Source organism: Alexandromys fortis, unplaced genomic scaffold (genome assembly GCF_014885135.2).
Source record: "Alexandromys fortis isolate MF-2015 unplaced genomic scaffold, M_Fortis_MF-2015_v1.1 scaffold_129, whole genome shotgun sequence".
NCBI classification, from domain to species: domain Eukaryota; kingdom Metazoa; phylum Chordata; class Mammalia; order Rodentia; family Cricetidae; genus Alexandromys; species Alexandromys fortis.
In genome coordinates this window covers 2,423,449-2,440,732 of record NW_026068022.1, presented here as the reverse complement: position 1 = coordinate 2,440,732, position 17,284 = coordinate 2,423,449, and the positions used below count along the sequence as shown (strand labels likewise).

The window sequence follows — 17,284 nt, the reverse complement described above, 5'->3', positions numbered from 1 at the left end:
AATGGATGGAGACACCAGGAAATAAGTAATTGGTTAACATAGGAGATCTGTAAATTAGGGAGTAACTTGTGCGTCTGAAAAGTTTATTCACTTTAACACATGTTCAGTGAGATCCATGTGTGCAGCTGCTGCTGGTGTGCCTGTCTCAGTAACTCAGTGCAGCGGAGGTAGGGCCAGGAGAATCGGGCGAAGATCGTTCTTTGCTGCATAGTGAGTTTGAGGCCAGTCTGAACTACATGAGACCTTGTTTTAGAATAAAACAACAGGGAAAAAAATGAAAGCATAATGTTCTTGATATACTAAAATATTTACCCATAGAGTAACGAGGTGACCGTAGTTTGTGTGCTGTGTTTATAGATTTCCCCATCTCCGTATGCACACAGACATGACGTGCAAGTCGTGGGTTGTCAGTTCTTGATTTCCTTCTAGGCCAGCAGAGAACAACCGCTGGGGTTTTATGTATACAGCTTTCCCTAGCAAAGGGAGGGTCTTACTCTTTTGGAAGGATAAAGAATATTTCCTTCTGGGAAGTGGTGGTGCACACCTTTAATCCCAACTCTTAGGAGGCAGAGGCAGGCGGATCTCTAAGTACGAGGCCAGCTTGGTCTTCAGAGCAAGTTCCAGGACAACCAGAGATGTTATACAGAGAAACCCTGAAAGAGTATTTCCTGAATTGACTCTAATAGTGCAAATGACACAAATATCTATGTTAAAAATATGAAATAATTATCCATGTGGTGGTGTGTATATCTTCAGTTCTAGCACTCAGGAGGCAAGGGGATTTCTGAGTTTGAGACCAGTCTGGTTTACAGAACAAGTTCCAGAATAGGCAGGGCTACACAGAGCGGTCATGACACATACACACACACACACACACACAAAATCTAAAAAAAAAAAAAAAAAAAAAAAAACAGGTAGTGGTGGCACATACCTTTAATCTCAGCACTCAGGAGGCTGAGGCAGGCAGATCTCTGTGAGTGTGAGGCCATCCTGGTCTGCTGTGTAAGTTCTAGGACAGCCACAGCTACAGAAAAACCCTGTCTCGGAAAGCCAAAAATATTAAAAAATATATATAAAAAAAACCTTAAAAAAGAAAATATTTATTTTTCCCCCTACAGATTGAATACCTGCTTAAGAAACTTACAGAAGCTATGGGAGGAGGTTGGCAGCAAGAACAGTTTGAACATTACAAAATAAACTTCGATGACAGTAAAGACGGCCTTTCTGCGTGGGAACTTATTGAGCTGGTTGGAAATGGACAGTTTAGCAAGGGTATGGACCGTCAGACGGTGTCTATGGCCATTAACGAAGTCTTCAATGAGCTTATCTTAGATGTGCTGAAACAGGTAAGAGGGCGGTGACCCCACTCTCTCTCCTCTTTAGAGTTTGATACAAAATAACTTCTTCCCTCTTCCTCCCCTTTCCTTCCTTTCCCTCACTCCCTTACTTCTTTTCTGTATAGATGGTCTAAGTCACTTATACCCCTTAAATGATTGAGAACAAAAAGAAAGTTTCTATTTTCTCTGTTATTAGAGTTTTAGGATTCACCGTGCCCTGCTGTGATCTTGAGGACTGGACCAAGGCATTATCTGTTCTAGGCAAGGGCTCTGTGACTGAGCTTTGGCCCTAGGCTCCTGTTTTAAAGAGTTACTGACACAGTTTTGAATTACAGTTAAGAATTAAGAAGTTATTATTTTTGAAGGGACTGTTAATCAAATTTCCAATTTTTTTAAAATACCCTCATGTTTTTACAGAATTAGACAAATATCTTTCTCTTTAAAAAGAGATACTTTCATATAGCAAAGTTATATTTATTTTATCAGAATATTTTTGTTTTCTTATCACCCAATGTAATACCTGATATATAAGTAGGAACTAAAAGCTTATTAAATAGAATATCTGTCTGTCTGTCTTGAGACAGGCTATCATTCAGTAGCTCTGGGTAGCCTGGAGGTCACTTTGTAGGCCAGGTACCTGCTGGGATTGAAGGTGTGCACCACTATGCCTGGATATAAATATGGGTCTTTCACACATCTTATGTTATTGTATCGAATAATAACTCTGCTTTTGGGTTTTACTACTTAGCTCCTTTCTTTGTTCAGTAGGTAATTATTATTGTCTTTGTTCTTTTTTTTTCTGATGGAGTCCATCAATAAGTATTAATTAAGTCTTAACTTGTATAGGTTTTGGTATTAGGAGGAAGTATATGACACACTCTGTCCACACACCTGTAGGTCTCCTTCTGGTGCCAGGAAATCCCAGACATTTCCACTTACCTATATATATATGTCTATAAATATTTTAAAAGGTAAGACAGTTTAGGAAAATTCACTGTGTATTACACCAAAGGTTCTGTTATCTTATGTCACTTGCAGAGACTTTCTGAAATGTCTGAAATCACATGTAAACCTTTGTGGTCATGTAGATTTGACTAGGGATCATGCCTCTGGCCTTCATAGATTCCCAGAGACTCCAGTCCATGACATGCACGGGTGAAAACCACTGACGTGTGTGTATTTAGGACCAGGTGTCAGAGTGGAGGAAAGACAATCCAAGGCCCGCCAAGCTCTTCCACATACAATCACACGTGTCTACATTAGGTTTACTCTTTCACAGGGCTACATGATGAAGAAAGGCCACAAAAGGAAAAACTGGACCGAGCGGTGGTTTGTGTTAAAACCCAACATAATCTCCTACTATGTGAGTGAGGACCTGAAGGATAAGAAGGGAGACATTCTCCTGGACGAGAATTGCTGTGTGGAGGTGAGTGGTGTGGCTGCTCGGCCTGCTTGCCTCTGCTGCCCCCTGCTGTCCACAGATGCTCTCCTCACTCCTCCAGACCCATCGCCAGCGAATCCCCAGCCTTCCCAGAAGGAAGGATAGTCACTGTGACTTCTAAACAGAAACTAAAGATGGCTGACAAAATGCATACCTAATATGAATTTATTTTCTGTCTTATGCTTGGGAGTAAAGTATAGAGATTAAATCTGAGCGATTTGTGTTTGAGGAATCAGTTATTAAAGAAAAGCAAGTCATTAAAAAGGCAAAAAATGTAGTACAATAACATTGTAAATATTCAATAAACTATAAGATCTGGGACATTTTGAGTAAAGCAAATGAAGAGGATTCATCATTAGAATTAGTATTTTGGGTGATTTTGCTTTTTTTTTTTTTCGAGACAGGGTTTCTCTGTGGCTTTGGAGCTTTGGGTGATTTTTTTAAGGGGGAAGAGAGGGTCTCCTGTAGCTCAGGTTGTCCTTGAAGTCTCTGTGTAGCCAAGGATGGCCCTGAATTCCTCATCCTCCTGCCTCTGCTGCTCCAGGCGCAGGAATGGCCTGGGCTACTACATTTCACCTCCTTTTTGAGACATATTTATGTATTTATGAGGCCTCATGTAGTCTAGGTGGTTTTAAACTCACTATGGCCTTGAACTTTTGATCCTCCTGCCTCTTTCTAAGCAGTGCTAGGATTATGGATGTGGGGTTCCACGCCTGTCTTGAGTGACTTATTTTATAGCTATTAATTCTGTAAAGATGTGGAGTCCCCAGGAACACAATTTCTGTTGGATGATGTGGCATTATCTGTAATCTCAGCACTCAGGAGGCTGGGGAACTGCCTGATCTACTTAGCCAGGGCTACATAGCAAGACTGTGTCTCAAAACATACTGGGCTTTTTTTCCTTCATTTGATTTTAGACTCGGTTTGTATATGAACCACCTAGTGTCTGTATTTGTTGAAGAACATTTAGAATACGGGAGTTCACACTCACTTCTAGAAATGGTACAGAGATGAACTAATGGTCTGGGGTAAGCGGTGCCAACCAGGGGCTTTGCTTATATTCAGCTAACTCGAGACCTACAGGAGTACCATAAGCTCAGCCATTTTACCCATAAAGACAGAGGCCAAGAACCACAGGGCACCGGTGGTAACACCCCGGGTATAAGAGAAAGCCATAGCAGGCAGAGTTATGTCGGTGTCCCTTCCGGGTTCTTGCAGGGGACACGCTCAAGTGAAAAGGCGGCTCTCTCAAAAGCAGAGAGCATGCGGCCTCTTCCTCACCAGTTGCTGTAGTTCTTCCTTTATAGGTGTGGCGTCCCACTTGGGTCATTGTCATCGTACGTGGGCTGCCTGGGCACAGCAGTAAAATCAGACATTCGCATTTGTAGGTGTTTTGTTAAGAAAGGAATTGAAATATATAAGAAGAAAATTTAGCTGAGTGTGGTGTCACATTCCTGTAATCCTAGCACTTGGGAAGCTGGGCCTGAAGGGTCATGAGTTCAAGGTTAACCTAGTGAGGTCCTGTTTGTGAAGTCCTGTCTCCATAAACAAACTGATAGTTTCCTGCTGAAGGACTACACTAACCAGTTTGCCTTGAGGACTGTGGAAGTCATCTCCATCCCTAGAAAAGGCCACATCCTGTCTCCTTCTGTGGGTGTTTTGGCATCTGCACATGTGGGTAACAAAGATGCCCCTCACCATGAATAAACATGGCTTCACCTAAGGTCAGATCAAGCAGCCTCTTTCTTCTCTCTCTCTCTCTCTCTCTCTCTCTCTCTCTCTCTCTCTCTCTCTCTCCAGCTGCTTTTTAATAATTCCACACAAGGAAGAATAGAACTTTAAAGCGCTAATCATGCTTTCTCTTTTAGTCTCTGCCTGACAAAGATGGAAAGAAGTGTCTTTTCCTGATAAAATGCTTTGATAAGACCTTTGAAATCAGCGCTTCGGATAAGAAGAAGAAACAGGAGTGGATTCAGGGTAGGACTTTTTTTTTTTTTATTGTTTTCCATGACAACTTGAGAGCAGAATTGGGCATGGGCACACGGTTTTAATCCTAGCACTTGGGAGGTATACACAGGAGGTCTGGAGCTCTCTACGTGGAGTTCCAAGCCAGCCTGGGCTACTTTAGACCCTGCCTAAAAATGAACAAAACAAGCAAAATGGTGAGTGTCCCAACTTTCTGTTTTCAAAGCTCACAGAAGACGCTGGCACAGGGTTGCTTCCTTATGCCATGGCTGTTGCTACATTCGAAAGAAAATCCAGGAAACACGAGTTCCCCCTTTTTTGGTCAGTTTATTTGCATACTTACTTTGTGGGGATAAAACTATATTTTAGGTCTTATTACCACAGCCCCTGAGAGGGTTCCCCCTCCCCCTTTAGGCTTATGAAAAACGTTAGAGATCATCTTGTTACTATGCAAGGCAGAAAAGGAATTCATGGAGTGGCTTTGAACACCTCAGGAGCTTTTTAAGTAACTCAGAAAACGAATAAGTTGAGGAGAGCGCGTTGTGCCCGCATAAAGGGAAGTGATGATGTGTGGACTCGTCCATTTGCTTAACCTGTCTCAGAAGAAGCAGAAATGGTTAGCACTGGCTGATAGCCCGGAACCAGACCTGGAGGATAGGAGTAGGCAGACGCCTTCCTGAATGTCTGTTCACACTTTTTGAATTTGAACAGTATGTATTAATAATCCAAGAAATTAATTTAAGTGGTTGAAAACACCAAGAGTCAGGGGTGGTGATTTATGCCTGTGATCCAACCACTCAGGAGGCAGAGGCGGTGGGTTGTTGTCAATTTGAGGCCTGTCTGGGCTACTTAATAGGTTTAGGCCAACTTCAGTTACAGAGTCAAATTCTGTTTCAACAAACCAGAAAAGCTGCTGCAGAGATGGCCCAGCGATTAAGAGAACTGGCTGGCCCTCTAGAGGACCTGGCTCTGACGTCTAGTATCTAATTGGTGGTTTACAACTACCAATAACTCCAGTTCAGGACATCTGACACCCTCCTCTGACCTCTGTGGGCATCAAACATACACACTGCACACACATACATGCAGGCAAAATACTCACATACATAAAGTAAAGGAATCTGAGAAAGACAAAAGTGAGATTTTTTTATATGAAACGTTTGTATGTAAATGGTGTGCATCTAGAATACACACGTGTCTTATGAAGTCCCTTGTGTGCTGTGCTGTATGTAGATTTTTCAGTAAATGACAATGACTGTGGTGTGTATATAGGTCGCATACAGATGGGGGTGGTCTCATAAGACGTAGACGAAGACAGAATCAGGGTAGCAGGCTGCCGTCAGATGCTAGGAATTTGATTGTCTGCCCTTAGTGTGTCTTCATTTTACTTGGCTTTTATAAACTGTTTGCTGTCATTGTGTATATGGGTGTTCACGATGCCTCTGTGGGTCCCAAGGGTCAGATGGTCTCCGGGCTTACCTGCTGAGTCCTTATTTAGGAGTAGAAAAGGGTCATGTGCTTGGTATCGGCACTTGGTAACCGAAGCAAGCAGGGTTGCTGTGAGTGTGAGGACAGATCAAGCTAGGCTACGTAGTGAAGCCCTGTCTCAAAAAAAAAAAAAAAAAAAAAAAAAGCATCTAGAAGAGAGTTGAAAGAAAGTTCTTTGTTGTTGTTGCTTCTTTGTTTTGGTTTTTTCGAGACAGAGTTTCTCTGTGTAGCCCTGGCTATCCTGGAATTCACTCTGAGGACCATGCTGGCCTTGAACATAGAGATCCACCTGCTGGGATTAGAGGTGTGGGCCACCACTGCCTGGCCGGTCCCGTAGTGTTCCCAGTGAAGAAGAGTCTGTGAGCACAGACTCGGAGGAGACTTCAGTACACACAGCCTCATGTGGGGGCTGGAGAGCCGATGCCTCCTAGGCTGCGCCACTGCTCACTGGCAGGATTGGAATGAGTTCCCTTCTCCCCATCACTGAGTGTTACACGTAAGAGTGCAGAGCCTCCTCTTTCTCCTGTCCTTCTAGCCATCCATTCTACCGTCCACCTGCTGAAGCTGGGCAGCCCCCCACCACACAAGGAAGCCCGCCAGCGTCGGAAAGAGCTCCGGAGGAAGCTGCTAGCGGAGCAGGAGGAGCTGGAACGGCAGATGAAGGAGCTCCAAGCTGCTAATGAAAACAAGCAACAGGAGCTGGAGAGCGTGAGGAAGGTAAGTGTAGGGCGGAGAGGCCTGGGGCATGGCAAGGGCAGTGTTCTCTTTACTACCGAAGCCACAGTTTTAGGAGCTGCCGAAGTCACCAGCCTTAGGAGCAAGTTTTGCTTCACCCACTCCCTATGTTAGGACAAGAGTTCAGGGAGAGGTTTGGTGACCTGAGTTCTCAGGAGATTAGAGGATTGAAGGTGTCCAGCCTCTGGGCCTACTAAAACTCTTAGCCGTCCCTCCTGTCCCCTCTTTGTCCTTAGTAACTGGTGCTAGAGGGTGTAGACTTGAACCATGTTTATATGTGTTCACATGTGCTCTGATCACGCTATAGGACACACACACAAAAGAGCGGAATAGAAGCTGAGCCAGGTCTGTAGTCACGAGGGCTGGGCTGAAGGAAAAACCACCTCAGCGGTGCTGTTCACTCTGCTATAGGACTGCTGTGTTCTCGGGCATGGCAGTTACCTGCTACAGCCAGATATGGCAAGTTTACCCTTACAGACTGTACTTACTTTGTCTAGAACTAGTCACGTGTTTCTGAGTCAGCTGTGGAGTTAACTCCAGGCCTACGTGTTTTGCTGCTCTCAAGGACTTTTGTCTTTCAGTGGTTTTACTGCGGTGTTCATGGGTCTTGCTGTTCTTTTTAAGACGGGGTTTCAATATGTAGCTCTGGCTGGCCCAAAGCTGGTTGTATATAGTCCAAGCTGGCCTTTAACTCAGCAATGTGCTTGCCCCTGCCTGGAGTTCACAGACCGTGGACCAAGGTTTCCCATTGTGTTGCCTAAAGTCTCAACCTATTTCTTCAGATATTTCTTCTTCTCACTCACTCTTCCCTTATATTCTGTTGGACAGAATCTTGTACATAAAGTGCCTGCATTCTCTGAAGCTGCTTATTCTTGTTTTTTTTTCTGTTCTTCTGACTGCATGATTTCTGTGGATCTCGTTAGTGGAGTCTTCTGAAGCCCAAATAGATTGTTTAGCCTCTCTAATTGATTTAAAAACAAACAAACAACAAACAAAAAAGGTCTTGTAGCCCAGGCTAGCTTTCTGCTCTCTACTTAGGGAGGCTGGCCTTGAACTTCTGCTCTTCCTGCTTTCGCCGTCCAAGTTCAGAAATCACAGCTGCAGCACGCCCTGTCCTTTGTGGCGCTGGAGAGTCCTGGCTCCCTGGCTTCCTGATGCTGTGCAGGTTTTCCAGCTGAGCGCAAGCCCTGGTCCTCTAGAAGACGTTTCATTCAGTTCTCTAACACCACAGTCCGGCCATCTCTGTTTGCCCTCCTGACTAACATTCCCTGCTCGATGAGGTGTTGTTCCTTCCACAGTGTCTTTAACCGGGACTTCCCTTCATTCTCTTCAGCGTATTTACAGGACCGGCTTTGTGGATATGCCCTGGGCTTCTTCAAAGGCAGTAACTGTTGACTGTTTTTTCCTACTTACGGGCTACACTTTCCTGTTTCTCATACTTTTTTTAGTTGGAAACTGGCTGTTTTAGAAGATAACGTGTTATAGGAACTAAGGATGCTGATCCTGACACCCCTGCCCTCAGCTTGTCATTGTTGGGCTATTTATTCAGTGGCTTGGCTGGACTGTTTCCTGGACCCCTGTGGCCTTTCCACCCTCTCCTCAGAGACTTAGCCGTGGGTATGCATTGCCGCAGTCACCTGGAGTGACCCCAAAGTGCTCTCCTTCTCTCCTGTTAAGCTGTCTCGCCCCTAAGTGCCAGAGGGCACCGATCTCTGGGTGTTTGATTTGTTTTCTGCAGTGCCCTGAACTAACTAGGCTCAGTCTGGGCTTAAGTTCAGGCCAGCGTCCTCTCAAGGCTGATCTTTGAGACTTGTTCCTACTCCCGTGAGGGCTCTACTTAGCCGGGCCTTTCTGGTTCTGCCCGGCTTAACTCGTCTGGTTGGTTTGCCAGCTTCCTATGACCCAATCTTTATTGTATTCAACTGTGACCTTAGGTTTGTACATCTTGTATAACAAAGTCCCTTCTTTTGGTGAGAACCACAGAGCCTACTTTCTTCCAAGAGCAAAAAGTTGCACCAAAGGCTGGACGTGTGACGGCACATACCTGCAACCCAGCACTTGGAAGGCTGAAGCAGGAGGCTTGCCAGCTGTGTGAGCTTGGGTGGAGACAGCAGCAGAGGTCTCTTGGATCTATACTCCTGCTTTAAGAGCCTCTGCTGCTAGGAAGAGGACACAGCCTGCTGTTACCTCTGTTTTCTTCTCCTCTGGAGCTTTTGCCCACAAGTGAGAGAGACCCTGGTGACCCGGCCTGCTTTCTGTAGCCTGGGCTGTGAGCATCCTCTAGAGGGCGCCCTTGTCTCTGGTTTAGCAGCCAGGAGTGGCAGGCACTTCCTTCTTGCCCAGGAGAGTGAGGGGCTCTAAGATCCGGGTGATTGTCTTTTGCTGCTGTTTTGTTTTCAGGGTTTTTGTTTGTTTGTTTGTATTTTGGTTTTGAGGGTGGGATCAACTATGGCGCCTTGTGCCTGTTGGGCAAGTACTCGACCAGCAAGCCACAACCCCAGCTCCTCATGGGTTTTCTTTGGTGGATATCCTCCTCTGGAGTGTGCCCTTAGGATAGTCTACAAAGCCTTACCATGCTCTGTTCTGTTTTTCAAAATAACTTTAACCAGTTATTTCTGTTGGGGGGGGGTGGGCAGTAGGGGTGGAGGTTGAGGAAGCTCCCTGTGGCAGCCATCTGGAAGCTGAACCTGAGGAATAGTGTGCTAGGTGACCACACAGAGGCCCCGAGCTAAGCCAAACTGTCCGAGTGTAGCTGCAGATGATTGTGGGCCAGGGGCCGTCCTCACTGTCTCTGTGCACAGTGTTCAGAATCAAGTTGTTGAGCTTGTTTTATCTGCCGACTGGGACGGCTGGACGGCATCCCAGTGTATCTCCTAGGTTGTGTTTAATTTTTATTGACTGATCCTTGTCCTATCTCTTCCACTGTAACGATCCCGCTTTTCTGGGGACGGGTTTTGGTTGATTAGAAACTGGAGGAAGCGGCATCTCGTGCCGCAGATGAAGAAAAGAAACGCCTACAGACTCAAGCGGAGCTACAGACCAGGTTCAGCACGGAGCTGGAGCGGGAGAAGCTGGTAAGGCTGGGAGCTGCTGCGTGTGCTGAGGGAAGCCTGGCGGCCACCGTGAGCTACTTTGCTATGAGTGGCGGTGGCGGTGGGGGAGCCATGTGTGCGGTATTCTTAATGAATACCTCTGTGCATCTGAGGGGTAGAGGGAAAGGATGGGCACCTCAGACCCCTGCGCAGAATCATATGCATGCATAAATGCTTGGTTGTGGTGGTTACATGGCTTCTTTGCTTTGAGGTGTCCCTGTCATCCCACAACGACTGTTAACCAGGGTCCTTTGGTTTGGACAGTGACTAGCTGTAAGAACATAAACTAAATCCATGGCATTTCTTCTCATGATGAGTAAATGAACATGGAGACCTCAGGGCTCTGGTTGCCGTCCTGGCCTTTCCAAGGTCCAGGTTGCTCTGTGGAGTCAGCTGGTTCCTGGAGCACACATCTCCCATGGTGCGGTGCTGTGCTGAGCCCATGCCTGGATGTGGTCTGATGGTACCGTTGGTCACTGGATGCTCAGAGCTGAGATTCCTGTTTGTGTTGAGGAAGGCAGTGTGGTGTATGGAGGATTCCCAGCTGCCCTTCCCCAGTGCTCTCCCTGAGCACATGTGTGATCCATGTGTGCTTCCAGCATTGGGTCATTCTGTGAGCTCTTGGGGTTCTCCTGAGAACACAGTGATGGAGTTCATACACTGTAGAGACATACACCAAAATGTGTGACAGTGTGTGTGTCAGGGTCCTGGGGATTGACCCTGTGTCTCACACATGCTAAGTAAACACTCTACCAGTGAGCTGTACCCCAGCCCTGTCTTTTTGTTTTTTAAGACAGGGACTAAACTTCTTCAGTCCAGAAGGGGAAGCCATGCACTTGCTAAGATACTGGTGCCCAGGAATGGGGAAGGGGGTAGAGGCAGTGGGACCTGCAGCTCATGAGCTGCTCTGCCTGGACAAAGGCTCACTCTTTAAGATTTGGTAAAGAGGTTTTGGCTTTAAAATAGAAAAGAATTTAAAGAGAAATTACACTTTAAATTTCCTCTATCTTTAGTCAAGGGTAGAGGTGGGATGGGCGCCTTGCCCTGGGGAAGAAGTAGCCTGCATTTAAGCAAGACCACAATCCTCTCGTCCTCTAGATCAGACAGCAGATGGAGGAGCAGGTTGCCCAGAAGTCCTCGGAACTGGAGCAGTATCTGCAGAGAGTTCGGGAGCTGGAAGACATGTACCTGAAGCTGCAGGAGGCCCTTGAGGATGAGAAGCAGGCCCGGCAGGATGAGGAGACGGTGCGCAAGCTTCAGGCCAGGTGGAGATTGCTCTGCAGCCCTCGCCCTCACTGGCTTTGCTTGCTCTGGGTTCTAACACTGGCAGAAGTCCTGAGACTCTGGATGTGGGGCTGGCTGGGTGTTTCTCCTGGTCCTGGGCTACAGAAGCCTTTGCTTGGGATCTAGAGAAGGGCCTGTGCTTGAGAGCAGTGTGTTGGCTGCAGTGTGCTAACTCTATTCCAGAATGCCAATCAGCCAGATCAGCTTTGGAAGAAGCTTGGTTTTGTCACTGAGTCCAGACCTGAGCAATCTTGGTGCAGAGGCAGAGCTGCCTCAGGCCCAGCGTGGCAGAGGTTTTGTGGATATGGAGGGAACACACACTTTCTGTTTGGCAGTGTGGGATTGACACCGTTTCTTCCGTAGCTACTACTTGAAATGCAAATTTTAAAAGCTTTGAAAACTAGATTCACACCTCCTTGCTCTTTTAAAGTCAGGTTTACAATTGTGATACTCATATTCTCAGAGAAAAATTTTGCTTTGGGTCTTTGTAACATTGGGGAGGACAAAGCAAAATGAGCCCCCGGAGGGATGAGGAGCTGGCCTGGCTTAGCCCGTTCTCCCATTTGCTGCTTCATGCGATGTACCTGGGCTGTGAGCTATGGCCCCCTCCCTTCTGTGAGTAAGGGAACACTCAGAAGGTGGGCACTTGGAATTTGTACAGCTGCCAGTCCTCGTGTGGAGAAGCAGAAGATGTTCAAACCCTGGGGAGGAAAGGAAAGGTCTGATGAGATGGCTCAGCAGGCAAAAGATACTCGAGCAAGCCTGATGTCCTGAGTTCCAGTCCTGCCACCCATGTAAAGGCGGAAGGAGAAAACTGACTCACAGAGCTGTCCACTGACCCCCACACTCACGCCATAGCGCACACTTGTGCCATAGCACACACTCACGCCATAGCGCACACTCGCACCATAGTGTACACTCATGCCACATAGCACGCACATTCATCCATAGCGCACACTTGCGCCATAGCACACACTCACCCATAGTGCACACACTCACACCTTAGCGCACACACACATGCCATAGCGCACACTGCACCATAGCGCACACTCCCATAGTGCACACACTCACACTCACGCCATAGCGCACACTTACTCATAGGCACACACGTCATTGCGCATCTCACCCGTAGTGTGCACATTCATGCCATAGCACACACATTCACGCCGTAGCACACACCCATAGTGCACACACTCACACCTTAGCGCACACATTTATGCCATAGCAGACACTCACCCATAGCGTGCACACACACACACACATATACATGATGATAATTTTTAAAATACTAAAATTAGAAAGATAAACTGGAAAAGGGAGTTTGTCAAATGTGACAGGTCTGGTGAGTTGGCTCAGTGGGTGAAGGCCTTCACCCTCAAGCTTTGTGACCTGAGTTTGATCCCTGAGGCCCACGTGGTGGGAGGAGAGAGCCAACCCCCAAAGTTGCTGCCTGATTTGCACATGTGCCCCTTGGCGTGCAGCCACACATAAAGTATGATTAAGAGACATCAAATTTATCATTTGAAAAAAATTAACTTGGGGCCATTGAGATAAAGTGGATAAAGCCACTTGCTGCATAAGCCAGGTAACCCAAGTCCAGTCCATGAAGCCCGCATAAAGGTGGAAGGAGAGAGAGCCATTGCACAGATGCCCCAGCCAGCGATGTGGAGCAGTCGCTGGTGCTGTTGACAGTGGCTTTAGCAGATCACTCGGGAGAAGGTGTGAATCTCATCACTTCCAAAGAGTAGCACTCTCGAGTGACACTAGACATGTTTTGAGCCACTGATTTGTTCTGTGCTGAAGTTTATAGATTACCTTTGTGCATGGAGTCTAAGGGAAGGCGCTCTGTCTCAGTAGTCTCGAAGGGAATGAGAAGCGGCAGCAGAGATTGAGTCACAGAGGACTGGACGGCTCAGAAACACTGGAGTCAGCTCTCCTCAGCTCTCCCGTGTGGACGCTGGAGTCAGCTCTCCCTTGTGGACGGGGGAACCTTTCTCTTGTTTTGATAATGATAAGAGAACTTGGAAGAAAGGGGTTTCTTGTGGTTCAGAGGGAGAATGGACTCGCCATTCTTGCTGGGAAGGCATGGTGACAGGGCAGGAAGCAGCTCATCATGTTCCCCCACGAGACAGAAAGTGTGGTGAGGCTGCAGGGGCTGCACCTGTGCACAGAGGAATGGAATCGCCTAGAAGGGTCGGCAGAAAGACCATATGGATCTTTGATTTTTTTTTTGTCAAAAAAAATTAAAATAAGTTTTTTTGTTTTTGTTTTTTTAAAGACATGATCTCACTATGTAGCCTCAGGTGGAACTTGGTATATAGACCAGACTGGTCCAGACTCTTGGATCCGCCTGTCTCTGCCTCCTCAGTGCTGGGATTAAAGGTGTGCACCACCATGCCTTGCTTGAAGTTTGTTGTTTGTTTCATTTTTTTCCTTTTCTTTTCTTCCTTCCTTCCTCTTCCCCTCCCTCTCTCCCTCCCTCCCTCTCTCCTTTTTCCTTTGTCCCCCCCCCCCCATCTCTCTCTTCAGGGTTTCTCTGTATAGTCCTGGCTGTCCTGGAACTTACTCTATAGACCAGGCTGTCCTCAAAATCAGAGATCCCCTTGCCTCTGCCTCCCGAATGCTGGGATTAAAGGCATGGGCCACCACTGCCCAACTAAAAGTTTGGTTTTTAAAGTATAAATTTGAGCCGGGCGGTGGTGGCGCACGCCTTTAATCCCAGCACTCGGGAGGCAGAGGCAGGCGGATCTTTGTGAGTTCGAGACCAGCCTGGCCTACAGAGCTAGTTCCAGGACAGGCTCCAAAGCCACAGAGAAACCCTGTCTCGAAAAAAAAAAAAAAAAGTATAAATTTGATGCTTATCTGATACGAAATTCAGAAGCAAACTTTTAGCATTTTACTGGAAAGTTCTGGAAGCTGAGCCATAATCATAATCTGTTTCATTAACTTTACTCATTAAAGGTTTAGATTTGAGCCAGGTGGTATTGGCGCGCTCCTTTAATCCCAGCACTCGGGAGGCAGAGGCAGGCGGATCTCTGTGAGTTCGAGACCAGGCTGGTCTACAAGAGCTAGTTCCAGGACCGCTACGGCTGTTACACAGAGGAACCCTGTCTCAAAAAACAACAACAAAACAAAGGTTTAGATTTGAGGCAGGCATGGTAGTGTGTGTCTGTAATTCCAGCACCCAGGAGACCGAGGAAGAGGATGACTGTGAGTTTGAGGCTGCTCTGCTCTGTGTGCGAGGCCCATGTGAGAAGTCCAGGTAGCCAAGTCTGACCTTTCTCACGTTCCCAGCACAGCCAAGTCTGACCTTCCTCACGTTCCCAGCAGCTAAGGCAGCACCCAGCGCGTGCGAGGTGGCTAAGTGCCCGGGGAATTATTACTGTTATTTTTGAGAAGGTGTCTTATGATCCCTGGCTGTCCTTAGACTTGCTGTCGAGGTGCAGCGGTCTTCCTGTCTCCACCTCCTGAGTGCTGGATTACTGCTATTGAACCCAGGGCTTTGTACAAGCTGGGCAAGCACTCTGCCCCTGAGCTACACCTCAGGCCCAGGGGATCGTTTCTGGACGACCGAAAGGATCCGTGTTGTACCTGGTGAGGTTGCGCACTGCTGCCTCCCTTCGAGCTGCTGCATTGTTTTTCACGTGTTTGGAGGCAGCTAGGGCCTGGGTTCACAGGTGAGGTGTGGCTTCTTAGTTTCCATTCATGGTACTTTCTGTCTCTGTGAAGTTAAAGTAGCATTGTACTGTGTTGAACGTTTAGCTTTTTAGATCTGTAGCATAGGGTGGTTGCCAGCTTCAGAGCAGGGAGGATGAGGTTAGATATGGCAGACATCATGTTTTAGCATGACGTCAGCGTGCGGCTTTCTGTTCTTTTATCTCGTCACGGATGGGGAAGAAAGAACATGTACAGAATTAAGAAAATGTTGAGAGAAAGGCTGGAATGATAGTGTTAGGCCAGGAAAACATCAGAAGAACAAGTAGAGGGGTGGAGATGGCTCAGTGGTTAGGACACTTACTGCTCTTGTGGAGGGCTAGGATTCAGGTCCCAGCACCCGCGTGGCAGCTCACAGTGGTCCCCCTGCCTTAGCCTCCTGAGTGGCTGGGATGATGGGCGTGCACACACACACACACACACACACACACACACACACGCTTGACTGGTTCCTTTCTGTGTAAATGAGGGAGCTGAGAAACAGAAGAGTGGAAGTGTTAGTTTGCACACCACAGAACCCAGTTTGGAGGAGGGAAGGCAGGAAGATGATTTATGGGCGCCTTCCTAAATAGTTCCCAGTCCCATGGAGGGAAGGTGGCCAGGCCTTGAAGAGTGGCAGGGAACAAGGGAGATGGGCCTGGGGTTGCCATGGACACAGGCAATGGGTGTTGGCACTACTGCTGCCCCTGCCACCAGGCTCGTCTGCAGTGCTGAGCTAGGTGGGGTGCATGGCAGGCTCGTGTGCAGTGCAGTGCATGGCAGGCTCCTGTGCATGCTGAGCTCAGTGGAATGCATGGCGAGCTTGCGTGCAGTGCAGTGCATGGCAGGCTCGTGTGCAGTGCTGGGCTCAGTGGTGGACACTCTGTTCCAGGAGACTTCTAAGGAGCCCAAATGTGTCTCCAGGGGGTATTCTGAGTCTGGAAGGGATGGTGTGGTCCTTGCCTCTTTCCTTGCTGCCCCTGTAGAGAGAAGATGTTGCAAGTGGCATTGGCTGCCCTGCCATATGACTTGTTAGACTTGTGGCAGCATCTAACCATACTGTCTGCATCTTGAGTTTGGGTCTGGGCTGTGTGTTGGTTTATTTCTTTAAACATGAATGCAGTTGGCTGATCCAGGCCAGGCTGTGCTGCAGTAACACGTTGGCGTCACACATCTGTGTTCAAGTCCACTGTGTCCTGTGCCGTGCCCTTGCAGACACATAGCGTCATCTGTGACGAGAGGCTAGTACCTCCTGGGTTGCTGGTAATAGGCTTTTATTAGATGAAGGAATGTTTTAATGTTGTAGCAACCAGGCAAGTTGCAGATCTTGGCCCTATCACCTGGCAAGTAGATGACTTAAGGCCCCACGTCTTCATCTCTAGTGTGACTGCTAATGGCACCTACGTGCGCTGTGTGAAACACTTGACTTGGTTCTTGGCATACACTCGGCCTTTCCCTTCATAGAGGACAAGACTAAGGATACTTTGAGCAGTACATGCAGGCTGCTCCCTAACTGATAGACACTCCTTTGGCTCCCAAGCTCCTTATAAAATGGGGGGGGGGGCACTAGATGATTGTCCTCTGAAGGGGGGTCTCCAGCAGGATGTGACCCCAAGTGTCCTCTGCATTGCAGGTTGTTGGAGGAAGAGTCTTCTAAGCGGGCAGAGCTGGAAAAGTGGCACCTGGCCCAGCAGCAGGCCATTCAGACGACAGAGGCGGAGAAGCAGGAGCTGGAGCAGCAGCGTGTCCTGAAGGAGCAGGCGCTGCAGGAGGCCATGGCGCAGCTGGAACAGCTGGAGCTCGAGCGCAAGCAGGCGCTGGAGCAGTATGAGGTGGCTGGACTTACGCACGCCTGTGCCTGGCTCCTTAGAAACAGCTGGGGTGCGGGTGGGTGGGCTCTGCTCCCAGCTCTGCCTGCAGAAGCAAATAGCAGAACCCTAGCGTTCATTTAGAAGCCTCTTGTTGAGCAGAGGAAAGAAAGAGGAAGTTGGATTTATTGTTTGTTTGTTGTTTTGTTTTTTCTCAGAGGATGGAGGCCTCTGTCCCTGTGTAAGTAGGGATGTTTACAGTTACAAACTGACAGAGTCCCCACCAAGCTGTAGAATAGCTCTGGGCACACGGGATGGCAGCTGTAGGCCGCAGCCATTGACCCCCCCTCAGGTGGAGCACCCCGGGCAGGTCACACCTCACTGGAGGGGATTCATAAAGATAGCGTTCAGTTGAATTTAGGGTTTCAGTGGTTAGATTGG

General features: G+C 47.7%; 1 protein-coding gene across 1 annotated transcript in view; it reads left to right on the top strand.

The window, feature by feature from the left end:
• Positions 1 to 17,284, top strand: part of Swap70 (switching B cell complex subunit SWAP70) — a 60,947-nt gene that overhangs the window by 41,285 nt on the left and 2,378 nt on the right. The window contains exons 4-10 of the mRNA XM_050163301.1: positions 1,119 to 1,346; positions 2,617 to 2,763; positions 4,647 to 4,755; positions 6,767 to 6,948; positions 9,933 to 10,040; positions 11,157 to 11,323; positions 16,669 to 16,867. Of these exons, the coding sequence (XP_050019258.1) occupies positions 1,119 to 1,346; positions 2,617 to 2,763; positions 4,647 to 4,755; positions 6,767 to 6,948; positions 9,933 to 10,040; positions 11,157 to 11,323; positions 16,669 to 16,867 (1,140 nt within the window). The remainder of the gene's footprint in view (positions 1 to 1,118; positions 1,347 to 2,616; positions 2,764 to 4,646; positions 4,756 to 6,766; positions 6,949 to 9,932; positions 10,041 to 11,156; positions 11,324 to 16,668; positions 16,868 to 17,284) is intronic.